This window comes from Strix uralensis, chromosome Z, assembly GCF_047716275.1.
Source record: "Strix uralensis isolate ZFMK-TIS-50842 chromosome Z, bStrUra1, whole genome shotgun sequence".
Taxonomy (NCBI): domain Eukaryota; kingdom Metazoa; phylum Chordata; class Aves; order Strigiformes; family Strigidae; genus Strix; species Strix uralensis.
The window spans coordinates 65,894,174-65,921,140 of NC_134012.1; the positions used below are offsets into that span (position 1 = coordinate 65,894,174).

General features: G+C 43.5%; 2 protein-coding genes across 8 annotated transcripts in view; one reads left to right on the forward strand and one right to left on the reverse strand.

Moving 5' to 3' along the window:
• Positions 1–5,056: 5,056 nt before the first annotated feature.
• Positions 5,057–11,914, forward strand: LOC141938021 (purpurin). 2 transcript variants are annotated; one of them, XM_074856455.1, is made up of 6 exons: positions 5,057–5,162; positions 6,065–6,182; positions 7,627–7,763; positions 9,338–9,450; positions 10,543–10,755; positions 11,815–11,914. In XM_074856455.1, the coding sequence occupies exons 2-6, from the start codon at positions 6,066–6,068 to the stop codon at positions 11,823–11,825; spliced, it is 591 nt and encodes a 196-aa protein (XP_074712556.1). In that variant the 5' UTR covers positions 5,057–5,162; position 6,065; the 3' UTR covers positions 11,826–11,914. The 2 variants fall into 2 exon arrangements, with proteins under 2 accessions (XP_074712556.1, XP_074712555.1); XM_074856454.1 differs by lacking the exon at positions 11,815–11,914 and having other exon boundaries at positions 10,543–10,769.
• A 2,871-nt stretch (positions 11,915–14,785) lies between these two features.
• Positions 14,786–26,967, reverse strand: part of IDUA (alpha-L-iduronidase) — a 47,807-nt gene continuing 35,625 nt past the window's right edge. For 4 of the 6 annotated variants that reach the window (XM_074855084.1, XM_074855085.1, XM_074855087.1 and 1 more), the window contains 8 exons: positions 26,773–26,952; positions 24,994–25,210; positions 24,204–24,419; positions 23,469–23,590; positions 22,081–22,206; positions 21,415–21,491; positions 20,515–20,615; positions 14,786–18,430 (listed from right to left, as the gene is read on the reverse strand). In XM_074855084.1, coding sequence (XP_074711185.1) covers positions 18,330–18,430; positions 20,515–20,615; positions 21,415–21,491; positions 22,081–22,206; positions 23,469–23,590; positions 24,204–24,419; positions 24,994–25,210; positions 26,773–26,952 — 1,140 coding nt within the window. In that variant the 3' untranslated portion in view covers positions 14,786–18,329. Of the gene's footprint in view, positions 18,431–20,514; positions 20,616–21,414; positions 21,492–21,870; positions 22,207–23,468; positions 23,591–24,203; positions 24,420–24,993; positions 25,211–26,772; positions 26,953–26,967 lie in introns of those variants that run through there. The other 2 variants (XR_012626968.1, XR_012626967.1) reach the window with 2 other exon arrangements.

Sequence of the window (26,967 nt, forward strand, 5' to 3'; positions counted from 1 at the left end):
CCTGCATCCTCAGCAGCACAAATTAGATCTAAAGCTAGAGCAGGAAATTCTCTCGACTTATGGTGCAATAACCACTACAATAGCTGTCAAGGACGACTCAAAATACATCTACCTGTAGTTGTTCTCCAGCACACTGGTAATCAGATCCACAACTTGATTGCCTGCTGGACAGCAGGAAACTTAATGCCTGATTCAGAAGGCTATTTAGAGATCTCATATGTGCCATCAGCTGCTGAGCTAGCACATGTTGCTAAATCTGAGCTGGCAGTGCAATTGCAGTAATTCTCAGAGCAGTTTACCCAATGCTTATTCTGATAATAAGGCAGAAGGAGGGGGGCTGCTAGGGGTAGGAAATCTAAAACTGCTGCTGCTGTATTTCATAGGATAGGGCAGAAGATAAGATTAATTATCTCATTTGCATACCTGTTTTACTGCAGGGCATTAAAACTACCAGTTACTCTACCAGTCCTGAGTCCAGTACACTGAATATGTGTTTTATTCAGTCAGGCCACCTCTTCTATTAAAAAACAGCAGGTCTGGAACAGGCCCTTGCATATCTTTTTTGACAACCAGATCCTGCCGTGCACCTTTGTTTTTATAACAGCTATTTCATGTTACATCAGAATTAACAGGCCCAGGAATATGCTTCAATGCTTTGTTGCCTTATTTTTTTCTTTCTTTTTTTTTTTTTTTTCTGTGCCCAGCACAAACTACCATAATACTGTGAAAATGAAGGTTAGTTTGATTTTGTTTTCTTCTTGTTCCAAACAGCAAATAATGCAGTGACAGATGTTATGGTCACCAGCCAAAACCTTGTGCTGTGATTAGCTATTATTAGCATGTCTCTAATCCCCAGGGGATTAAGTGGTCACCTAAGCATGGCTTCAAGTGTCACCTATGTCTCACATGGACATAAACTAATCTGTTTTGTTGGAAACAGATGAAGTGATAAGAGTTTTGAAGCCCTTCTAATTTACAGAAAATACTGCAGTTCATTCTCTCTCAAATCCACATGTGAGGGTGGAAAAGCACACTTCCGCACTTGGATTCAGTGTCAGGTGAAAGACCTTAGAAAATCTAGGGGCATCTAGCCATCAAAAAGCAGTTTAAGAAGTTACTTTTCATGTCATTCTTTAAATGGTCAAGCACTTTAAAGAAATTAAGTGGGCTTCCTGTTGATTTTCCTTTCACTTCTAAATGAAGTAAATGCTGCTAGTGAAGAAGACACAAGTACAAGGAGCCTGTGCCAGGGGAGCTGAAGGTAGGCAGCACATTGTGTGTGCAAGGCCATAGTTAATGAGCTGCACCTGAATTAACAGAGCTGGTTATCTTCACACTCGGTGCTGGAGGCCACCAGCCCTGTGAAATTCTTCCAGAGACCCTGCTCATTCCTGGAGCATGGTAGATATGGTGAGCAGACAGTTGTAGCTGAAGGATTAGTTCAGCAAATGGCTGTCTGGCATCCTTCTAGAAAACTGGGCCAGTGGATCCAGGCAGAACCAGGTAGATCCACATTTTTCAGGACACGAAGCAGCTGGTACCTCATTGCAACAGTTGGGTGTGTGCCATCTCCCCACACCTTCAGGTCTTGGTCTTAGCGTCCCTGAATAGACCGAGCCAAAATGCCCAGGATGAAGAAGGGGCTGTTGTGCATAACACTGGAGGCTGCACCCAGCCCCTCCATCAGGCAGAGGGAGACATGCTGTGGCACTTGCTCCTGGTCACCCCCAGCCTGGAACAGGTGCACTCACTTTCTTGTCCCAGTTACCAGCAGGTCATGCCCCTGTGAGCTTGCCCAGGTTGCCTTTGAAGCCATGCAGATGGCGTGAACAAGGTACACTCAGTCCCTCCACCAGACGTGTGTGCAAAGGATCATTGCCCTCAAAAGCATAGGTGGAAGCTGCACAGAGGACAAATCAAAGTTTCCTCTGGCAGCAAGCAAGGACTGTCTTTCCCAGATAATGGGCACCCCTAAACAAGCTGCCTGGAAAGCAACACAGTTCACACCAGCTATGGGGTGAGGTTGCATGCTTCCATTCAGAAATTTCTGGACAAGTGGCTCTGCAGCAAGTCCAAGACACTCAGAAGGCTTTAGCCTTACTCTGAATATCCATATTGTCAGATCAGTACCAGGAGGTTCAGGAGTCCCTGGGCTTACTCTGTAGCAACTATAGAGTCATTCCTACTGTGTATGTCCAAGGGTTCCCAGCACCCAGCAGCTCAGTGGGAGAAGTAACTGCTAGTGTTGGCAACTCCTAGATGAGTGTCTGAAGTCTTAAATCATAGAAACATAGAATGGTTTGGGTTGGAAGGGACCTTAAAAATCATCTAGTTCCAACTGCCCTGCCATGGGCAGGGACACCTTCCACTACAACAGGTTGCTGAAAGCCTCATCCAACCTGGCCTTGAACACTTCCAGGGAGGGGGCAGCCACAACTTCTCTGGGCAACCTGTTCCAGTGCCTCACCACTCTCACAGTGAAGAATTTCTTACTTATATCTAAGCTAAATCTACCCTCTTTCAGTTTTAAACCATTATCCCTTGTCCTATCACTACACTCCCTGATAAAGAGTCTCTCCTCACCTTTCCTGTAGCCCCCTTTAAATACTGGAAGGCTGATAGAAGGTCTCCCTGGAGCCTTCCCTTCTCTAGGCTGAACAGCTCTCCCAATTTGTCCTCATAAGGGGGGTGCTCCAGGTGATCATCTCCATAGACCACCTCTGGACCTGCTTGAGCAGGTCCATGTCCTTATTTCAGGGGCCCCAGAGCTGGACACAGTTCTCCAGGTGGGGTCTTCTAGAGCAGAGTAGACAGGGACAATCACCTCCCTCGATCTGCTAGTTACATTTCTCTTGATGCAGCCCAGGATATGGTTGGCTGCAAGCACATATTGCTTGTTCATAGTCAGTTTTCCATCCGTCAACACCCCCAAGTCCTTCTCTGCAGGGCTACTCTCAATCTATTCATCGCCCAGCCTGTATTTGTGGTTGGGATCACTTTGACACATGTGCAGGACCTCGCACTTGATCTTGTTGAACTTCATGAGGTTTGCACAGGCCCACCTCTCAAGCCTGTCAGGGTCCCTCTGGATGGCATTCCTTCCCTCCAGTGCGTCGACCACACCACATAGCTTGGTATCATCAGTGAACTTGTTGAAGGTGCACTCAGTCCCACTGGCCATGTCACCAACAAAGATGTTAAACAGCACCTATCCCAATACTGGCCACTGAGGAATGCCACTTGTCACTGCTCACTTGGACATCAAGCCATTGACCACAACTCTTTGAGTGTGACCATTGAGCCAATTTCTTATCCACTGAGTGGTCCACCCTTCAAATCCATGTCTCTCCAATTTAGAGACAAGGATGTAATACAGGTCACTGTCAAAAGCTTTGCACAAGTCCACATACATGACATCAATTGCTCTTCCCTTATCTATCAGTGCTGTAACCCCGTTGTAGAAGGCCACCAAATTTGTCAGGCATGATTTTTCCTTGCTGGGCATAGATTTTATTGCTGGGCATAGAGGTGAGACTGACTGGCTTGTAGTTCCCTGGGGGTTTTTTATTTCCCTTTTTAAAAATGGGAAGGGATTTTCCCTTTTCCAGTCAGCAGGAACCTCACCGGACTGTCACAACTTCTCAAATACAGTGGATAGTGGCTTAGCCACTTCATCTGCCAGTTCTCTCAGGACCCACAGATGCATCTCATCAGATGCCATAGACTTGTGCACCTGCAAGTTCCTTAGATGGTCTCAAACCTGATCTTCTCCTACAGTGGCAGTTCTTCCTTCTCCCAGTCCCTGCCTTTACCTTCTGCATCTTGGGCAGTGTGGCTGGTGTGCTTGCAGGTGAAGAATGAGGCAAAAAAGTTGTTGACTCAGCCTTCTCCACATCCCAGGTTACCAAGTCTCCCTTTTACTTCCAGAGAGGGCCCACATTTTCCCTAGTCTTCCTTTTATCACCGACATACCTGTAAAAGCTTTTTTGTTGCCCTTGATGTCCCTGGTCAGATTTAATTTTAGCAGGGTTTTGGGCCTCCTAACCTGATCCCTGGCTATCTGGACAGTTTCTCTGTATTCCTCCCAGGCTAGCTGTCCTTGCTTCCACCCTCTGTAGGCTTCCTTTTTATGTATGAGCTTGTCCATGAGCTACTTGTTCATCCATGCAGGCCTTCTGGTGGTTTTACCTGACTTCCTCTTTGTTGCGATGCATTGCTCCTGAGCTTGGAGGAGGAGGTGATCCTTGAATACCAACCAGCTTTCTTGGGCCCCTCTTCCCTGATGAGCCTGAGTAGAAAGAGGACACGGGCAGCCTTTGCCATTGGGGAAATTCTTTGGGCATTTGGTGAAATTGTAAGAATGGCAGGCAGTTTGCTTCCAAAAATGTCTTTATAGCCATTTCTGCCTTCTAATCTTTTTATGCTTTATTGCATCCCCATGGAAGACTTCTAGGAAGCACACCTTGGGAAGGAGAGAGCTATAGCATTTATGTAACTGAGAATGCTGACAAGATGAGCTGGGAAGAATGTGTATAAATATATTCCAGTGCACAGGAGAACTGGAAACTCCAAAATTTTGATGTGAACATGAATCTAAAATCTTTGGTTTTGCACTTCTTTTTTTTCTCCCAGTAGATAATGCATAACAACTTTCTACTTTTGCAAGGATCACCTTAATTTGATGATGCAGATATTGGAAGAGCTAATCATGTATCTACCCCATGCAAGTTGACAAATATGAACATGTGCCTGTGCAGATGAGTATGTATAGTCCATGAGTTTCTCTGGTTAATGCTCTGTGCTTATTCTCCTAACACGTGTTAGAAACAGAAAGACTTCTGTGAGACAAAGGTGTAGTACAATCATATCAGCAGACTTACTAGCTTTCTGGTCAGCTTTTTCCATTATGTAAAAGCTGTGTTTGTATTAGTATAGCAGTCAGACCCACCAGTGTGAGGATTACAGTTGGTTTTTACATAATGGATTATCCAAGATTAAGTGTTTTATTCAGGCACACGAGCAAAAATAACCAATTAGTGACTTTGCAGATTCGTTATTTAAAGGCAGCTGGAGGGCAATTGACACAAAACTCTCCCACTGACTGCAGGCCAAAGAGTGAAGCAGAGTAGTCTCAGAGATCTTCAACATCTTTACCCCAACAGGTAGGTCTCTCTTCAGCAGAGGTAGGTCAGATTAGTATCTCTTGCAGCAGGGAAGTGCAGCTTGCATGGCAACAGATGGGAACAGAGTAACTGCTCAGGTGTTAGGAAGTCCTGGGTTATAAGCTCAGCTTGGATGCTGCAGGCAACTTTCAGGTAACTGTGTTTTATCTTAGTATCAAGAACAGGTATTCAGGGTCATATACTCTGCAAGAATGTATATGCAGGTGCTCTCTTCCCAAGGTGTGAGAAAAAAATATGCTGGGATGCAGATGAGCTGGGATACCGGAGGAGACAAATAAAGCCACGGCCACCTTGTGGCTGTGCTGCAATGGCAAATCAAGCCTCTAGAAATTGAATATTATCTGTCGTGTTTGTAAATGGAATGGTCTGAGGGCAGACAATACCAAGATGTATTTTGCCATTAGAGTAGGTGGCTAGTAAGAGCCTGTTTCAGTGATGAGAACTGGTCATAAAAAACACAGCTCTGCTGGCTTGAAAGCAAAGTGGACACTCACCATGAAATGATTAGAAACAACACCCTTAGAACCTACAGTGCTTTACCAGAGCTTATCAAAATGTTATTCTTCTTGTGAAAACAAAAATTTTAAAAAATTCAAATTTTTATCAATTCTTACCAACCTTATCCAGAACCTGGCTTGATTTATAATGTAAAAATGCTACTGGCAAGCAAAATACTCTTGCAAGTAATTGCCATTGATGCTCAGTTTTGTCTGGATTTAGGCACCACAATGACCCAGTGGTTTCTCAGTGGAGGGGTTGGTAGTCTACTCAGAACAGAAAGAAACTAGTTTTAAGATGGGGGGAATGTATCTGTAGGCACAGCACTAGCTACCGATATCTACTGCATGAAATAAAACTCCATGTTTGCTTTTGTCTTGCAGAATGAAATACGCACAGTATATTTTCCTGGCCTCAATCTTCACCAGTGTTGAATACAGCCTAGCTCAGACCTGTGCAGTGGAGTCTTTCTCTGTGAAAGACAATTTTGATCCAAAAAGGGTAATTATGGTTTCTTCAACAGCATATGTAAAGAAGCTTCATATATAAACTGTTTTTACAGGTTATGGGTTGTGTTAATCTAAAGGAGTTCCTCAGGTTCCTCAGCAAAAAGTTAACTCTTTTTGTATGCTGTCTCTCAGACACTGCTGACATTTGTTTTTCTCACTACTGTTTAACCTCTGAGCACTATGGTAATACTGGCCTTGAATGTCAGGGATGTTATTCTGTTAGACATCATCTTCTGTCAGATCAAAGCTCAGTACAGATCTCAGCTTTAAGTGGTTCCATGAATGAAACAATTTATAACCCCATCAGAGAGAAAGCCCAAACACATGCCCTTGGGGATTTGCACCCACCACCAGGCATTCTTGGGAGTCATAGCAAACTGAAAGTTTATCTAGTTGGGTATCCTGAACACAGACTGACTCTTGTTTAATCTGCCTGCCTCTGAGGAGGAAATCAGGGCTAAATTCGTGTTGAAAAGGTCCAGACAGGTGTGCCAGTACCTATTTTGACTGTTCCTCAGCAAACATCACTTCCAGCTGTAGCTGGGGTGGGGCCAGCACTTCCTCTATACAAGCTTGGCTTTGTGTCTGGGGAGAGCTTTGTGAACATCCCAGTTTTAAAAAGTAGAAGTTTTCTCAGGCTCCTGTATTTGGGAATTATAGACTCTGTTTCAGGCTAAAGCATGTAACTTGCCAAACAAATCTCATTAGCTTCACTGAAGAATCAAATTTAACACAGTTAAGTTCGCTTTCCTCAGTATTTCTACTAATAATGTTAAATTTTGAGGGCTTCCTGTCTGTCAGTAACCTGTTTAGATCTTATATTCATTTTACTAGATACTGCTTGTATCAGGGACTCATTTTTTCCTAGAAATTTTCATTCCCTTAATCTCATTTCATTTCCCTCTGCTGCTAGTCTATGTAACACATTTTTTCCTCTTCATAGTGCAGAGTCATCACTTTCTGCTTCTCTGGGTAGAGCCTTTTCACCATCAGAGGTCAACTATGGCCCCTGGCAGCCATAAGATTGTCTTCAGCCAGCTTCCTAAGGTCTTTGTGGCTGCAAATTGGTATCATTGATGACATCTTCCATGGAAAAGCAGGGGCGTGAACGGGAACAGGGGAGAAATGGATGACTCCCAGCAGGCATCTCAGGATGGGAGAAGCTTTCAGTGTGGGGTCACTGTGGCAGGAATGTCTCATAGGACAATGAGTACATGCACACAGAAGTGCAGAGTTGCCAGATCCACCCTCCTGGCACAGAGGCAAGGGTTCCTCACGTGGTGTAGCAGGACCTGTGTGCTACACACCCACCCAAACTTAGCCTTCCTCCATATGCCAGGCAATGGGTAGTTAGAAGGGCACTATGTTTACAAAAATGCTTTTGTGCTAATCTTGCCATGGTGATTAATCCAGATATTAATAGTCTTTCATGTTAGTATGCAGGGAAATGGTATGCTCTGGCCAAGAAGGATCCAGAAGGCCTTTTCCTTCAGGATAACATCTCTGCTGAATACACAGTGGAGGAAGATGGCAGAATGACAGCATCTTCCAAAGGCCGAGTGAAGCTTTTTGGGTGAGTTCTCTTGACTTTCACCTCCAGCTGCCACCATGAGGTACTAGAGGAGGGGGTCATGGATGGTGATCTATCCTGAGCACACAGCACGACCAGGTTTTCTTCATCAAAAAGAGAAGCTCAGTCAAGGTAATATACTAGAAGCCAGTCATTAGACACTTTTGAGTCCTGGGTTACTTCTCAGCCTGGCTCTAGTCTGGGTCCATCACAAAACTACTGCATAAAGTCAATTATAAAATCAAATCTTGAATGATGGAGCAGTTAGGTAAATGAATTGCAACCAGGTGAGAGGAGCTAGTGAAGCGTGTGTGGCTGTGAGGGCAGGACACGTCTCATTTCACTGAGAGGTTCAGGGGAAGGAGAGGAGTGTGAGTGAGCATTACTTTCACATATCTTTCAACACAGTGTTGGATGGACTTCTGGGGAAAACACATGGTTAACTCTTGGATGCCATTGTGATGCCTGAATAGACAGATGGAAGGAAGTTTGAATTTTGCCTACTGGACATGGTTACCATAAAGAATTACAGCATGTAAGGAGATTAAATAGCCTTCTGGGTGTAGAAAAGAAAATCTGTGGCTTCCAGTAGGTTAGCACTAGTTCTGTTGTGCATTAACTACCAAAACCTGTCTAACTGCATGAAGAGTAGAGCAGGTGGCTATGAACCTTATAAGTCTTAACAGCACAGCACTCCAGGATATTTTGGGATGGGGCAAATGAAGCTTTGTGGCATGCCATGCAGTACAGGTGGGAAGATTCCTGAAAGGACTCTTCAAATACCAAGTGGGGTCTCAAGGCTGCTGAGAACTCATTTCTGCAATGGCAGCGTAAAGGAGAAGCACAGCTTGTGCAAGGAAGGGAATGAAGACCCCTCCACTGTTTCACAAATCTAGGTAATGCTTGACAAACTGTGCTAAAATACAGGTAGTATTCAAAGCAAACAGATGCCAATCAGAGAAGAGCATTAGAAGAAACGGATGATAAAGATAGATAGACTGTTCAGGCACCTACAGAGTTCTCACAGCCTGTTCGAAGGCCTTTCACTAGCTTGGGCAGCAGAGTGGCTGTTATTATTTCCATGCTTTTAACAGATGTCCCTGTGCCAATAGAGCTAGGAAGGGTTAGAGAGAGGACAGCCAACAGTCTGCCTCCACCTGGGGACACAGCAAATGAGTCAAAATGAACCCAAATGCAGGTCAGCTCACTCTGCAAACTGCTAGCAGGGAGCCAAGAAAGGTTGTCCATCATTTTGCTTGGTGGCTGTCTGCTTGTACAGAAACGGGTTGTAAAAAGCCTGCTGAGCTGAAGGAGGGTCAGTGCACTGCCCCAGATGCAGTGCAGTTGCACAGCAGAGGCAGGAACTAGACAGCAGCTGTCAGTGATGGGGAGGAACATCACAGATTTGCATTACTTAATGACAAACAGTGACTTTGCATTAAGAAAGGACATGCCCATTCCTGAGGCAGCTGTGCTGAACCATAGTCTGGTTCTTGCCCAAGTCCTGAGTGAGGGACACCCATTTGAAGGTCACATGCTGCAGGGTTTTACCTTCAGTCTCATGGATCTTGTTGCAGGTTCTGGGTGATCTGTGCTGACATGGCTGCTCAGTATACAGTACCTGACCCAACCACTCCAGCAAAAATGTACATGACCTACCAGGGCCTAGCCAGCTACCTCTCCAGTGGTGGTGAGTGAACTTCTCCAGCCCCATGGTGCTGGTCAATAGCTTAACAGCTGCACAGATTTGTGTTTCAGTATATGAGCAGGAAAAACAATTGAGCTCATGTTGCTTCAAGTGGAAACAAAGAATCCTTTTCTGGAGGGATGCTTTTATCTGAGTAGTGCTTTTTATATCCACAGAAGGGGCAGGATCCAGAGACTCCCCAGAGACCCCACCTATACACCATATATATTAACAGGAAGAATGCAGCCCAGAGCTAATTGGCCATACCCATAGATTTTGTACAGCCAAGTGCAGTGCTGAACCTAGGGAAACAATACTTCCTGGGATCCACAGTGGGCATTACAAAGGTGGTGAGGGTCAGTTGTCCTTGTACTCCTCATAGCTAATGGGAGGTGACATATGGACCCACATCTGCACTTCAGCAGCAAGGCATAATTCTCCTCAGACAGACACAGCTGGACTCAACAAAATGGAGCTGTTAACTGAAGTCCCCCTTGCAGAAACTGCTCATGCTGAACCTCAGTTATGCACCCAGAACACCCCATACTTTGTGCCTGAGTATCCCATAGCTCTGGGACTCCATCTGTGAAAGTTGGGCAGGACTTGGCCTGCTGATGCATAAGAAAGAAGTACATTCACTTAGTACTGGCAGATAAGCCACACCAAAATGCACCTAGTTTAGCAAGGCTGGAAAACAGGAGGCATGTTTGGCTGAGGCTTCCTGTATAGGAAACGTAATCTGTATGGCCAAAATTTAATCTGTATGCCCTGTCTCCCCCATGCTTGAGTGAGAAACATAAAGCAATTTTTTTGTCATTGGAAAGTCCTAGTCCTACTAATACTTTTAGCCAAAGAAACTAAAAGTGAAAATGCACTGAGCATCACAGGGAACAATGGGGTCTCAAGATGCCCTGTGCTTGTCCCAGTTCTTCACTTCATGGTGTGGACATAAACTGGATGTGGGAGGTGACTTTAGATCCTTTGAGAAGCTATCTCTGCCATGTGCTGAAGTGAGGTGTCTCCCTGTGGAATGACTAGGTCCACCTCTGCTCTGCTTTGCCCACGGTGACAAACACATGTGTTCTGATGTTTCAGGGGACAACTACTGGGTGATTGACACTGACTATGATAACTATGCCATTACCTATGCCTGCCGCAGTCTAAAGGAGGACGGCTCCTGTGATGATGGCTACTCCCTGATCTTCTCACGCAACCCCCGTGGCCTCCCCACAGCCATTCAGCGCATTGTGCGTCAGAAGCAGGAAGAAATCTGCATGTCTGGCCAGTTCCAGCCCGTACTTCAGTCAGGTACTTTGGGCTAACTAGCAAACTTACTGAAATGGCTGCTCTGGCAGCTTGTACACTAGGTGACTGCATTTGCTGTAAATGTGACAGAACCATAGCAAACTAAGTTGTGCTCTTTTAGCAACCTTTTTTTATAGCATATCTAATAAGAAAATATCTTGTCTTGGCCACATGGACTACCACAGCTTACCTTAGGTCTGTGCACTGTCCTCCAGGAAAGGAAGAGAAGCTGTCTCCAGGAAGGAGCAACCTCACTCTTCTTAGCTCAATCATGATTTGTGTCCTGGGAGGTCTGAGTAGCAGAGATTAGCAGCTCTGAGCAGTGGTTCTGACTGTGTCTGATGTCAGTGGGAGTCAGCAGTTGTGTCACATACATGTGAACTGGGCATGTCTAAATCCCATTTTGAGAGAGCTTTTTTTCTGGAGGCATGGGAGCTGATCTTCTAGTTCATGTGCTGCCTGTGAGATAGGCAAATAATTTTTTAGGGTTATGCTGGAGGCAGAAAATCCTCTTTGTTGGCAGGTGAGTGCCCACACCCTCCACATGCACACTGCCTTGCCTGGAGATTGACCTAAGGCAGGCCTGAGGACCTGGACTGGGGGACTGCCACGGTAACACACGTGTTCTGCACTGCTGGACAAGAAATAGGAGCTAAAACCTTCTGAACGGCACATCATTTTGTGAGCCAGTCCTCCACTACAGAGCAGGTGCTGGCATCATTCAAAGTTATGGGACTGGTATGGGCAGCCACGTCCCATGACCCTACATATTGTTTACTGTAGCAGAGGGAGGGGAGTTGGTTTGTGGACTCATGCCTAGGTGCTCACATAAACAGAAAACTCACAGCTGGCTGGAACTAACATAGGCTGTGCAAGTGCTATACCAAAAGACACAGAGCAATGCAAACTGCAAATTTTGCACTCTCCCATGCTAATCTTGTACTATGATTCAGAAGTACCCTAGGAAGGTTGTAGCTACAGCTTCACTGAAAACTAAAAGGCTGTTAAAGCACTTTGCCAATTTACTTACAAGGACTAAAATTTACTTCTCTTTCTTTCCAGGGGCCTGCTAAAAGTACACTTCTGATCCTATACTTAAGCACAGAAACCAGACCTGTTGGTCTTGAAGTTGCCACTCAGTTAATAAAAAAATAAAATAGAACGGACTAGTGTGTTTTTCCTGAAAAACACATCAAAATGTTGGGGATTTTGTAAACTGTGTGCAATATACTATTGATATTTGAATTTTCAAGGGAATACCTAACATGGCATTTGTCAATAAATTTTTAAAAAAAACCCCCATGTCTGGAACTGCTTTTTGTTACCGGCTGTCATGTCAGGGAACAGGAAGAGCAGAGCTGCTTGCTGAGGAGAGGTGAGACAGCAGCCAAGGGTGGCCCCAGCACAGGCAGGCCAGTGGCCCTCCTGTGCACCAAGCAGGGGGAGCAGGGCAGGGGTGGTGACAGGGACGGGTCCACTGACAGGGCTGATTCTCAGACAAATGCAGGTGACAGGGCAGGTCTGGGGTTCACCTGGGAAGTACAGCCAGCAAGTGAGGGCAGCAAGGCACAGGACAGGACACAGGCACACCTGCGAGGTGGCTCCAGCCAGAAGCAGGACTGGAAAGTGGGTCAGAGGCAGAGCTACCTGCACCAAGGGTCCCAAGGGGACTGGGGCCTGGGTGAGCTGAAGAGGGTTTGTGGACCATGGGCAAGGGTTATGCAGATGGAGGTCCCAGGTGAGGCTACGCAAAGCAACGAAGGATTGTGGGTGCCTGCTGGGCCCTAGCATACACAACATACCTCTCCCCCCAATATTTCTATTTAAATTCTGAAGCTAAGAAATCCTCTTGAACAACAGCTTTGAGATGAAGCTGATAGTGTGATCCTTGCTGCCTGATAATATCTCACAGTTATTTCTGGTAACATCTGAATACTCAAAAGTCTGCACGGAGTATTTGTAACTAGCCCCTGAATCACAAAAACAATAAAGCAGATGTGACTTTCAATAACGCTGGGACACTGCTTTAAATGAGCAGTTACTTGCATTTCTAATGGCATAAGCAGTAAATTACTCCCCACTGCCTTCATAATCCAGCCTCCAGTATCTGAGAGGCATAGAACTGAAAGACATAGAACTGACAGATTTTATGGCCGAGAATTTCATAGAGGCAACCAAAAGAATAGTATCTAGACAACTCCATGTAGAAAAAGGGTAACCCAAGCCAGCATTTTTGTCATGTATTTTCCACTGCTCTTAGTAAAATCACACTCACTTTGAATGTTTCCTATGACTAAAACTACCAGTCCAGAACACGCCCAGCACCCTGCGAACCCGTCAGTTAGAAACACAAATTTTTATAAGTCATGACTACAAAGCATAGAGGGAAGACCAAGCTGAACAGTCCCTGCTCCTGGGGCTTTCAAAAGGTATGTGGCACAAGGTTGATATTGAGTGAAGACCTTCAGAACACTATGTTATAGAACAGCTTCTGCAAGATGCTTGCACAATCTTACCTACAGTATCCAATAATTACCTACTGCATCTGTTGGAAGGAGCATAAAAATCACTAAAGACTCTTCTCCAAGGCCAGAGACACTATCCAGGGATGCAGGGAAGTCTCTCAGGCTTGGGTTTCCCAGGATTTCCAGGCGGGACTCCTAAGGCTTCAGCCAGCAATATTCCTTGCTGGTGTTCCTTGCTCTTCTGATCTAGGGAAAGTTAGTCTGACAGGCAACAACATGGTGAACTACCATCTAAAGCAAAGGACGAGCAGCAGACAGTGCAAACAAAAAACCACATAGAGACTATTTGAGGGTTGAAAAAATATCAGTCTGTTGTGCTGGACTAAGTGCAAGGTCAGTGCATTGATTGAATGTTCACCACTTGCCCTCCCTCTCCCATAAGGAAGTATTAGGGTGGAGATCTGTGAACTTAGGACTTGTATCACAAGTGATTAGCCAACGCTTACATTTAGCTGAAGGAGCCTGGCCTTTGGCCAGGGCATTCAGACCAATACTACCAGTCCTAGAGAAGTGGGATTTTTAATGTCTACAGTTATAATAACTGCATGACCAGAGCAGACGGGAGTCCTAATAAGACCGATATATATGCAGGACCAGGCGCATCCTTATTGTGCTTGGTATAGTCTGCTCAGATGCGTTAGGCAGTGAAATCCCTCCTCAGACACACAAGGTTGTGCCTCCAGGTTCATAGGATAGTCGTGATTCTGGGAGAATACATCATGGAGTTATATGTGCTCCAGGAATCTGCCTTGCTCTTGGAGGTACATGCAGGCCCTCATCATATGATCTGGTGAGTTAACAAACAGATGGGAGTTAGCTCATATCCATTTCTCTCCACTGACTGCAGAAATGTGAAAGATGAAGTAGGGTAGGGCAGGCTATGAGTGTATTCTGATCTGATTTACACATGTCCTGTTATTCTATTGAGTTAAATATAAAACATCTAGGGTAGGTCTAGAGGCAGACACACTTCTGTCTGCTGTTTGAGCTGGCTGATGAGAACCAGTCTATTCCCAATCTTAAGTGCACGTACACGTCCCAAGTCATAATCTCTGTCCTGCACAAACTTTCCACTACCAAGAGAAAATAAAAAGCTGTTTAAAAATTAAAAGGACTGTTGTTTTGTCCTCAGAGGTCCTTTAGTGCTGGCAGAAAGGCTATGATTGTGCAACAGCAGGAGGAATCCTGCAAGGATATTGTCCTTCATGTGCCACTGAACCTCCTCTCAGCAAGGACACTGCAAGTCCTGGGATCAGATGCTATAATACCATGTTGAGTTAGACCAGTTTTCCCTGGGCTGTGGTAACTGAAGCAATCTGTGCATTTAAGTTCCTACTTCAGCCTTGAAATTCACGTGTCATTTTTATGTAATGTTGGAACTTGCACCAATCAAGCTATCTTTTATACCTTGAGAACAGGCTTTACTTCCCAAGATTAAGTTGTTGACACAAGAGTTTTGAGCAGTTTCTAGAACACAATGATCAGATCCTGTTTTTACAGGGTTCATGTGAAAGATTAAAAACTGGTTTTATTGGGTAGCACAAAAGATGGTAATAAACGCAGTACATACACAGTTAGACAAAACACTCCTTTGAAAGGTTTTTCCCTAGCATTCATTTTAACAGTCAGTCGCAAAACTGCTACATAGCCTCAGAAGCTTTTGCTTGAAGAGCAGGCAAACAATCTCATCTTGCAGTCGCAGCTAGATTTTTCCTATTTGGGTTTACAGTCAGCAAGAGACATACCTGAGCACTCTGCAGTCTTGCTTTGGTTCTGATGCTACAGAACTACTAAGCACCTGCTACTCCCACTGGGCACTTGCACATCTGGCACTTCTGAAAACTGAAACTGTGAGGGGAGACTGATCACTGTCCAGTAACAGAGGAGGTCGTAGAGTTAAACATGCAATTTTGGAAGCCATCTCAGACAAAGTCAGTGACATAGTTACAGAAAACTCAAGTTTCAATTATTAAACAGCATTTTAATGCAGACATTAAACTATAAAAAAGACAAGGGCAGCCTTCTATACTTTGTTGGAAAAAAATTCCAGCCTGGAAATATAAAATTTTCTTCATTGTTGGAATTGTTTTGACATGCTCATTGCTTAAAGGAGTAAGTTTATACCAAAGCACCAAAGAAGAAGAAAAAAAATCTTGCTGAATATTCAAAACTTGTTTCTGAACATGCATTGCACCAGTTTTGGTCAGCTCTGCTTTCCATATATATTTGCTACTGCCAGGAAAACACCTGAAAAAGCACTGGGCCTTACACACTTTGGATGATGTTTAATGTAAAAGTCCTAAAAGAGGGACCTAGTGACAGATTTTTGAAGTGGCTGGACTTGACCCTAAGAAACTGGATTTTATTTGCATCTTACAACATGTTAAGCTCTGCCCTTGCAGATGAAATTTCAGTTTTTTCGTGGCTTCAATAAGCATTACAATAATGTATGAAATTTTACCTTGAATCTCAAGAAAACACCACTCTTTGCTTTTTAACAAGACAAAAAAAGTAAGCATGAGAATTACAAACCACTTCAAAGAAGCAGCTGCAAGTCTGATGTCTGTCACTGCTGAGAAGCAGAAATCCTGGGCCAGCAGAACTCACAGCCTAAAGTCTTCTAAAATATTTCTAACTTGCCCTAAAGGAAATCACCATAGAGACAGACTTCAGTACAGTGAAAGAGTAAGTGAACCACCATTCTCTGTTCTGTATCTTTGCAAAAGTCGAACATTCGACCAGGACTCATCAGCTTTGCATCATTTGCCTCATATGACATTACTGACTTCACTTGTGTAAGTTTGTGTGCTAAATAAAGCAAGACAGTGATTTTTGATCTTCTGTTTTTCATGATTTGCACACCTATACCTTTCCTAGTACATCCCTGCATAGAACAATACTCTTCACAACAGCTATGCTTCATTTTTTTTCAAACACCTGTAACCAGTGCATGGTCCCTGGTTTGATAAAGATTGCTATATTCTGATTGCCAGCGTGGGAAAATTTTAAAGCAGAAGACTATTCAACTAGGACATTCTAACAGGCTCTACTGATCTCTCAAGCTCCTGTATCTTCCCCTGCCTCAGATGCACTGAAATCTCTCAAGATCCTATACTTGAATATTTCTAAACGTCATTTTTGCTGCGGTTCCAATTCATACTGGCAAAACAATATGTCTTAAGACATACTGATTTTATTTAACTGTGTATTCTAATTCTTCACATAGGGGCAGCTATAGCAACTTTGAAATGTGTTTTTACTATCTCCATCCAAGTAGAACTTCCAAGTTTTTTTGAAACTGAGAAAGTTATCAAATAAGTAGGCTCCAATGGCCCTTTTCTGTTCTGCACAAGCCTTTATGGGCAAGGAATTGGCAGATTAGGATGTGACTAGCATTCTTTATTTAAACTTTAGTGAGGCAAGAAATACTTCATCTGAATTCTGCGACAAAATGAATCTTTTTAAGACTAACTTTCAGCATAAGCACATGATCAAGTAACCAGAAGGTAAGGAGATATAAGGCCTCATCTCATATATACTGACTTTTTGTAGATGTTTCTTTTCTGTGCTGTCAAAGTGAGGCCATTTGAGGTAGTTCAGCTCTCTCCTACTGTGCAAACTTGTTTTTTTTGTCTGAAGCCTAAACATTTCATCAAATACTCAGTCTTTGTTGTTAAGTTGGTGAGGAGGCTGATGTCAGCAAAGAGCGCAGTAGGGGATTTGTTTGTGCGACAAAGTTGCTCCTCTTATGGAACACACTCCAGCTGTTTCCACTGGCGTTATCCTTCCCTCTACAAGAATTTTAAAGGCACAGTTCAAACTGTGCCAGTTGTGAAAAGAGGAGAGTAAAAAAACACCCCTGCAATTTCAGGGAACATTGCTGTTACATAAAGTGTTTGGCAGCTGCAAGGACAGCCAGAGTGTTCTGTAGCCCATGATCTACAGCTGTCACACACTTTTGCACATGCTTTGCAAAGCACAGAAGCTCAAACAGTTCTTGGTTAATTTTCTAATTGGTTGTCAGTAGCAGCCCTGTTCCATTCAAGAGTGTGCTCTCCTGTAATATGAAAACACAGAAGGCTCTAATTAGCATTTCAGCTTTTATCTGGTCACCCAAAGTCAAGCCTCAGGTCACTCAACAGTCTGAGAGTAGAGGCACCTAGGGACAGATGTTAGCTATAAGGGTTGCAGAAGACTAGACTAGGTGACAGCAATGGAGAGAAAGAGGGGCTTTCAGGGTTTGTGGCTTCCACCACAAAGAGACAGCGGCTGAAAGCCACAGTGCAAACAGGTGACTTGGGCAAAAGCTGAAAGCAGAAAAGTCAAGGAAGGCTGGAGGCTAGAGTTCCCTGTGCCTTCTTCCCCTTTGAGGATGAGCTGCTACCCCTTCCTCTGCCTGTGTGAGTGGAATAGTTCTGGCATCCAAGAAACAGCCACAAATGCAGAGAGAGCTAGGTGGGAACCCCTCTGTGAGAGACATACATCTGAAGACATAGTAAGTGCTCTGAAATAACCCACTGGAGCATGTGTGACTAACTGGTGGGGAAGCAAGGGATCGTTCACTTCGTGCTCTGGACACATGTGGTTGCTGTGCACTTTTCAATCAAACCATTATTGCAAGGCAGGCATTTCAGTCTCAGACAGGTCCTCCTTGTGCCTTTGCTGTCACGCTCGCTCATACAGTTCATCCTGTTCCTGCTGCAGTTTGTGAGCTCTATAAATCTTCGGTTGTCCTGGCCATTAGCTCAGTGTAAAACAGGGAATAATAAATATTTATTCCCATAATTCCTAGTTACCAAACTGAATCCCAGTCCTACGGCAGCCTCTTACAATTGTACCGGTTGGGTTGTCAGTTGTGGCTGTTTAAGAACACTGTCTTTTGAGCTCTAAAGAGTTAATAGGGACAGTTGCTTTTAACTTGCATTCCTAACTTGCTTCATCAGGTCTTTTCAATACTCCCTCCTCAGCTTGGGAGGAGTTTATTTTTCTGGGGAGTTGTCATTTGCAGGGAGCATACACCACTCAGTCACCAATTCGGGCACCACTCTGCAGTCACTTGAAAGCTTCAACATACTTCACAGGAAGAGAGAACAGGCCTGCCTTCCCCCAGTAGTCAATGGCACGCACTCTGTAAAAGCCGGAGACTGAGACTCCTGCAAATGAAAAGGTTAGAAATGGTCACTGTGAAAGGCTGACACCTGTAGTGCTTGGAAGATGTGGAGCTGGCACTACTCCTGTAAAATGTGGGTTTGTGGGACAGAATAGGGAAGTGGTAAAATCGGTTCTGCACCCTACATAAGTGTGTCTGTGCCTGTCTAACTAAAAACGATTATGAATTCCTGATGGCCAATTACTGGCTCTTTTTTTTTGTTGCACCAAGGACCTAATCTCTCCTCATTAGGATTTGCAAGTACAGCTACAGGACTGCCATCCCAGCAGTCCCTCTGGAAGAAGGGTCTGACATCTTCTGCAACCACAACTAGTAATTTCCTTTTTTCTGATTTACTTCTCTGCCTGAATTGTGCCTTTGGAACAGGTTATATGGGGGTAGGAGCAACAAAGAAGCAGAAGAACATGCAGGCTGACTGAAAACCCTCTGCTCAACTTGGGAAGCAGCACCACTTGTTCCAAAGGTATGTGAGCTGATATTCTGTGGCTCTGCTGGTTTTCATCCTTGATGCAGTTCAAAGAATACAGCCTTCACTGGCAGAGTCTTTAGCATCACAAGCAATATAAATGATTTTTACGTGTGCTCTGGTATTTAATTTTTTTTTCTAAAAGAAAAAGAATGCTAGAAATAATGAGCGAGAAGGAAGTAACTAGCAATAAAGGCTGCTGAGATGTGAGATTTTTTTCAAGTAGTCTTTTCTTTTTTGCTTTTGAAACAATTAAATCTGGAAGGTTCCCCTAATGTACAGCACTAGATGATAATGAATCGTAATTTAAGAGATTTGCCTTAGCCATGATTTACAGTCTTTGCTTACCTGTGTAGCCTTTACATTGCAATAATAGCTCTGAACTTTATTATCCACCCACTGCTGATGCTAAGCCTTTTTCAGGCTAAGATGAGCTTTTGTTTCTGGCAAAAGCATCTCTGAACCGCTCTTTATTAGGATCACTTTGAGGCAAGGTTTGTCTGTGTTTCACACAGCTCTTATCAGTGCTTATTAGTAATACTTGTTGGACAGCCACATTGGAGATTAGACCACATTTGGTTAAAAAATCCCCCAAAACAACCAAAAAAATACCCAAAGAAAATATTGCTACCTTCTCTCAGCATTTTTCTTCTAGGCTGTACTTGAGGAGAAATGACCACAGACTCTGGGTGAAGCTTTGCCTGTTGACAAAGATGAAACTCGCTGCCTTCTAATGTGAAACATCTAAAACTTAGGCAGCTTGTCAGGGCTAAAGAGAAAGCTCTAGGAAACAGCAAAGAAAAGGCTCTCTCCTTGGCTGGGTGTTCAGATAGCCAGGACAAACTGTCCTACAGGAGGACCTCTCCTGTTCTTACAAGGGAGCACCTCAATAGCTTAAGATTGCCAAGCCATAAAAGGGTATGGGAACAGGGACGGGTGTCCACAATGAGAACAGAATTGCAACCTTCCCCTGGAGCAGCTCAGAACACAATAAATGCAAGACAACCAACCCCTCCATGAAAGGTGGATGTGACCTCTCACTTACCTGTGCGTTGATGTCATATCCTTAGGCAGTCTAACACCTCAAGACTCAGTGGTACAAAACAAGTGTTACCAAGGCAGTTTGCTCCTATTGCCCTAGCCCAAAAGCCTGTGGGACTGTGCTCAAACCTCAGACTTGCCTTGCTGTGAGTTTACTACCAAGAACACAACACGAAGCTGTGGTCATGTGGAGCAATTTTTTTGTTCTTATTTTTGCATGCTTTTACACCAGCTACAAATAGAGATAAAAGTGCTGCTTTGCCTCTCAGGGAGCTTGCCAGGCCCACAGCTAGGTGACTTTAGCTTCTGTGACAAGGATTTTACTCATGCCAATACTACTAATAATGTCCTCATGATGATTTGTCTATTAGTGCTTGTCCTTGAGAATAAGCTTTCACTGAAAACGTGGTCCTAAAGGAAAGAACATGCTCTTAGTTGTGATGGCAGTGTATGTCACTAGCAAGCTATGTACCTTCAGTAGTTACTAAATGATGTTTCACACACTCATGAGCTGCACTATTAACATGACAGATTACATAACATGTGTATTCTTGCCTTACCTGGACTGTAGACCCAAAGGGTGAATATTGTGTCTTTGGCATTAATCCGCTGGTATGCTTTTCCATCTGGTGAGAACTCCACTTCAAATGTCTTTAAACATCTATAAAAGAAAACCAGACAGCTCAGTAAATACAGCTGATAAAGCTGTGAGCAATCAAATCCTAATCTCAGGGCCATTCCAACAAAGAAGGTCAAAAATAGGAAATATTCAGTTGACTCATTCCTACCAAATATGGGATGGCATGAATCGTCAGTATTAAGAACCACAGCTCCAACAGCCCACAGAAGAACACCCAGACTGACTTGTTATATTGGATACTTGCAGCATCACAAACTGTTAAGCATCTTTTACTCCCAAACCACGGTTATCAAGGCTGAAGGAAGAGTCTAGGGAGACTGGCTTGAAAAGGAGCTAAGTCAGTGCTTCCTGAGGGAGTGAATGCACACTGGATTGCCTCTGACAGTTTACCTACAGAGGGTTTCCAGTCTAGTAGAGCTTGCTGGAGCAAGGAACTGGAGGTTTTCTCTTCCAGCTCATATCCCTTACAGGGATGTGCAAGATCCCACCTAGGCACTTGCTGCTAATATTAACTTTTTTTTTTTTAACATGGATCTTCATGTCTGCTATGCTGAAGGCAAGTCCCTCAAAAATGGCATTGGATGCTGGTAAGCAACAGGCAGATTCCCTTGTTCAGACTGCAGATCAGTCATGGTTGTTCTCCATTGTTATTGCATGTAGGTCCTACAGTTCATTTGTCAGACATATGCACTGTAGCATCTCTCAAGGAGCAAGTGGTCATTAATTTGTGAACTTGTTTCACTTTGTAGGACTGGTGGCAACTTAGGGAGAAATGTGCTGGTAACTCAGTTATATACATTTTATTTTAAAAGCTACTTACTTTGAATTTACACAGCCATCGTCCCACAACACAATGACCTGCCCCTTTGTGAGAGGGATCAAACGAACACCGGTCACCTGTCCAAAGACACATGCCCATGTAAGAAAACTGTACAAACCAATCAGCCAGGTCAGATTTCTGTGTTCACCCTTCCTCACTAATTATTTACTTTGATTCATTCCATTGAGACAGGAAAAAAAGCAGAATTCCTGGCTCTGTGGCTTTCTAGCCTATGTCTCCAAACTGTCAACCTTGCAGAGCACCTTCAGAGGCTCTGGGCACCACTGGGAACACGTGTGGGACTGAATAGGCAGATACAGATGTCTAATCTACAACAGCCATGATTCCATTTTATTTTTAGTGATCAATTATTACCTGGAAAGATGTTGTCAAGCATATGATGTGATTTTTAAAAAGATACTGTACTTTCCAGTGCTGCATTAGTTATTTTCTCACCATGGATAAACTTGCATTTATCTCAGGAGATGGCTTCTATTACTTGTGGTTGAATGCTTTATCTTGAATTATGCCTTGAAGAGCCTTCTCATCAAAGGAGAGAATTGCTTACAAATAATAGGCCCAAATGCTAGTCCAGCTCTTCTTAGTGAGACTTAAAGGGAAGCAGTTTCTAATTTGGTGAGTCTGACAGTAGAATACAACACATACTTGATCAGGAACAGATCTGGGTCTTGCACAAATGTGGATAAGAAAGACTGAGGGAACAGGACAGTCTTGCTTCAGTGTCAGGATGCCACCTTCAGGAAATGGGAATGGGCCTGTTGCCACTGGGTCCTGTGGAGCCAAAGAGAAGTGTTGTGAATAATCTTTCATTACAGCACCTAAAAGCCAACTGTTACATCAGTGTAAAGGGACTGTGTATTTACTTTGGGACTGTAAATTTCCAATGGAGTTGGTGCTGGTAAGTGGCTTACAGCCACAAAAGTTCTTCAAGCTGAGAGACATTTCTATCTTGCCCATTTTCCAGCTCTTCAGGAAACAGAGGGTTTGTGTATCTCACGAACTGTGTTGGTCACAAATGCCCTTTATGCGCAGTCTGTCACTTTTAGTAACCTCACATGGACGACTTTCAGGCTAGTGGTCTTTACAAACTACACCCCAGTCTCTTAGCTATGGATTCCCAGAGCGCAGTGAAAGCTATTGCTAGCTACAACAACCACTCAACTGGTCTCTGAGTTTCACCAGATGGCCAAGAGTATCTAAAACCTTGCTGCTGCCCTGTTGAAGGAAGATCTGTTGGCTCCTATAGTATCCCACCGGTCTTAGCAATAGTGGGTTATGGTGACTGGGAAGAGAAGACATAGCACTGTACACCAAAGTCAGAAGGCAATTACTGTCTATGGGCCCCAAAGCAGATAAAGTTGGCCTCCTTTATTTAAACCCATGGGTCTGAATGCATAAGAAAACTATGAAAGAGGGAACTAAAATGACAGACTGCTTTCATATTCTCACAGATAGCAAGTAATCTGGGCATGACTTTTCTCAGTAGGGAGGAGTCCTCAGAGAGGACTTACTCCTCAGCCCCTCTGGGGTGCATTCAGAAATGCTGAGGATGAAAGGAAACTGCAGGCCTCCCTGTGAGCCCTTGAGAGATTCCAAGTGTCTTCTGAACTTGCACTGGGTAGTTTCCACCTCAGGGAGCTGTTTGTTTTCTGTTACTGAGTGGGATTCATTTCAACTCTTTAATGCAGCAATTTGGCCATGTGACTTATTTGGGGAGACAGAACAGAAAGGCTCATTGAAGGAGAGAAGGTAGCACTTGCTCTGGAGCAACTCTGGCTTCTTAGTTAAGGGTAGGCCAGTAGCAAAGAAGTTGGTCATCTACATTTAGTGTCTTGTATAACAAATGCAAAGGTATCAGTTCTGTATCAGCAACATTGCTCTTTGTGACTGAAAGTGCATTTTCATTGTATACAAGACACACATGACTAAGGACGTTCTGACTACCTGAGCTGATTTCTTGTCTCTTTAGCTGTAGTTAACCAATTCATAAGCACTCTACCCATACAACACTTCAAGCAAACAAACGGTCATACCTCAGCATCCCTTATTTGCTGGAACTGTTCTGGGGAAGGAAAGTCAGGCTTTCCTAGCATTTTCCACTTCAGGTAGGGATTGGTTTGGTTGTTATCCAGGTAATATGTCATATACACCAGCTCTTTGGGAACACAAATGAAAGAGAGTAAACTCTTTACTTTGATTTAAAGATAACAAGAGTAAATTTAGCAGAAGGTGTTTAAGTCTACCTTCTCTAAAGTTATTTCAGCATTCAGAGCCTGGCTTCCACTGGAAAGTCACAAGGCTGGCACTCTTAAAAGGCTCTACAATTTATATTTGCCAAGTTTAAATTTCAAGCTGTTACTTCCATAACCAGAATTGAAACACTCTTATTTTTTGCACAGGTGCTGCACATGTTTGTTGGACAACGGCATCAACTGTGTAATACTGTGGTCATGTTGGCTGTGTTGGAGTCATCCCAGTAATTGTTGCCTGGCAATATGCAGCCAAGCACACTGAGATTAATAGCTTTCCAAAAAGGCAGCACTTGCAGCTGCCATTAAAGACAGGGTCAAAGTGCAGGCATTAAAAAAGAACCTTTCCTAGAAGAGCACCATCATATCTCAGAAAATCTGGGAGTTCCCAAAAGATGAGAGAGAGAGTTAGCAAACGAAACTCACTCTTGAAACAAAAGGCAACCAGGCAGAAGTGTTTCAGCAGATGTTCTATCCTAAAGATCAATTATGTGAGCTGCCTACATGATGTTTGTTTACCTCTAAGTTTGGGGAAGTGGGTGGCATTCACTGTGATGGTGCTGATGTTGGATGAAGTCCTGTTATCCTCACTTGAATACATCAGTAGAGTAGCTTGCCAACTGTCTGAAGGTTGCACCTCACTCGGGGTGTGCACAGAGGCCAGGACACCAATTGTGCTGTTTTGAGTGCTTTCACCTTCACTGCTGTTCACTTCTGCAAAAATCTGCTTTTCTCCTTTAAAAAATGTGACAACTCTGTAAGCATCACTGCTAGTCAAGGGTCATAACATGGGGATCTATAGGTTGAGCTATGTTCTAGCTTATGTTACCAGGTATAGCATTAACTCAGGCTTATTTTACAACAGCAGAGCATGCATGTACTACAGCAGTTATGCTCAGCAGTTCAGCTAGCAACATCCAAGTATGTAACAGTGAATTAGGATCTTCTTCTAGTATGCTGCATGGTTCTTCCAGCTGTGAGGATTTCTTAAAGACATTTGCAGCCTGGTGTGATGGCACAAGAGGGAAGTACCAGTCAACAAAAAAGAGTGGTTGGCATACAGAGGGTATAAACAAAGCAGTAAATTAAATCAAATGGTTACAGACTGTCAGGAACATCTCCTGTTTTACCTCCTTAATTTCTCAGAGGAAATTAAGTTTCATTTTCTTAACACAGCTAGTAAGCAGAGGAGGAGCAGGAGAAATCCTGTTTTTATCAATGGTGACATGGCTGGAATAATCTCTCTTAGGCAGGAAGCTTCTAGGTAGAAGAGGTTATTGATATGCTCTTTAATCAGTGGTTACTATACCTAGCAGTGCCAGCAGGCCCATAACAGTTAGCACTGGTTTCCGCACCATCTGGACATGAGGTGGCTTTGTATTGTTCATCTGAAAACGGGCTGTCAGAGTTCGCTGTGTGAAGTAATGCGGGTAGTAGCTCAAGAAGGCGTTGTCATTACTTAGCAGTGTGTAGTTGATGGTGTTGTTGGCTTTGGAAATCAGCAGGTTTTGATGCTGGATAATGACCTGCAAGTTCATAGAGAAGATAGAACTTCGTCCTGAAGAAAATCCAACAAACACACAATGTCTGTATTTTTTTAAAAATTTTTACTTCATATTGAAAAGAGCTGTCACTCTGCCATTTAGAAAAGCTTGAAGAACTGAACTGTTCCTCACAACTCTTGAAGAAACTATTCTTTAGGTAACACACTAATCACTGGAAAATGTGAAGTATCCACATACTTTTGCCAGTAAAAAGTTTCTGAAATAACTATTACTAGTACTCTACATGAATTATGAACATATTTCGTAACTACTGCACTACAAATGATGCTCCTCTATCTTGAATATTAAACTAGTAATCTGGATTTACCATCTGAATTAAATATGAATGGTTCTCCAACTCTGGAATTACTCTGTACCCATTACACAAGTGTCTGGGAGCTGGTCCTGGATTCTGTTCCTCAGTGAGTCATTTTACCCACTCGGTGCTAATATGGAATTAGTTCTCCTGGTGTTTCAGTGGTTGCTGTGCTTCTTTCCTGCAAAATGTCAGAGCTCCCAAGCTCTCTGTTTACCAGATTGTGCCTAAGTATCAGAATCAAACAGAATTTCACAACCCCGACAACTGAAAAGGTCTCATAATTGTGTTCCTGAAGGAACACAGGGCTCCAGCTCCTATACACCCAAGAGTTAATTTTCCATTGGATGTGTCTTTTTTTTTTTCCCCTTCATATCACTACATCATTATAAACACTGTTTTGTCTCACAAACTCCCTGCAATGTAGTCAGTGACTTGTTGCTTTGGACAAGACAGCTTTGTATGCAGCCTAAAGGAGCTGGGAGCCTTTGTCTCCACAGGAGCAGCTGATAAGGTGTATCTTGTTTCTGGGTGACATACATGCTCCCAGGTTTGGGAACTACCACTTTGCACAGGAGCACCTGAACTCTGGATGCTGTGTAAGGTAGTGGGTTGCAAAGCAACAAGCAACAAGTAGGAACTACTGCTATGCAGGGGCAAGAGGTGAGCTTGGAGTCAGCCTACAATTCCTGCAGGGGCAGGAATGCTGAGCATTAATTACTTCAGCAGTAATTAATAAGACCACATGTACAGTCATTATCCAAAACCAAAGAATGGACTTATGCTGAGAGCTCAAGGGGCTTTTTAATTATACCTGATGTCTCTTGATGAGATAAACTTATGAATGAGTTAGGAAATAATGTCTCACATAAGTGAGGAGATAGCTAGCAGAAGTATTACATGGAGAGAAGATGTGTAGGTACAGTCTTATCAGGTGGGTCTAACTGGGGGACTGTATACAATATCTGACATATTCTCCAACACATGGAAGGCTAGTTATCAGTTGCTTATTTTTAAAGGGAAGATGAAGAAAACTAATACAAACTAAATAGAGGTACTGAAAACAGACTATTCAGGGAAACCCCAGCTGTATCAGTAAGGAGCTCTCCTTCTATTGGATCTATTATTCTGAGTAGCTAATTAAAAATTGACTGTAAGTCTACTTTTGCAACTGCATTCATGCATCAGGAGACCCTACTGTGACAGGACTGTCAATGAACTGAATTACCTTTACAACCATAGCTGCATAGGTCACATCAGCTCGCCACAGTTGTGGAATGGACCATCCAACCATTGGATCTGCTTCATCGTTGTATATGGCAACAGAAGCAAAACTTGGAAACAGCTTCTGAATTTGTTCAACTGCTTCTACTTCTTGTTGCAAGATATAGAGAGAACTCCCACCTCCCTGCAACAATATTTC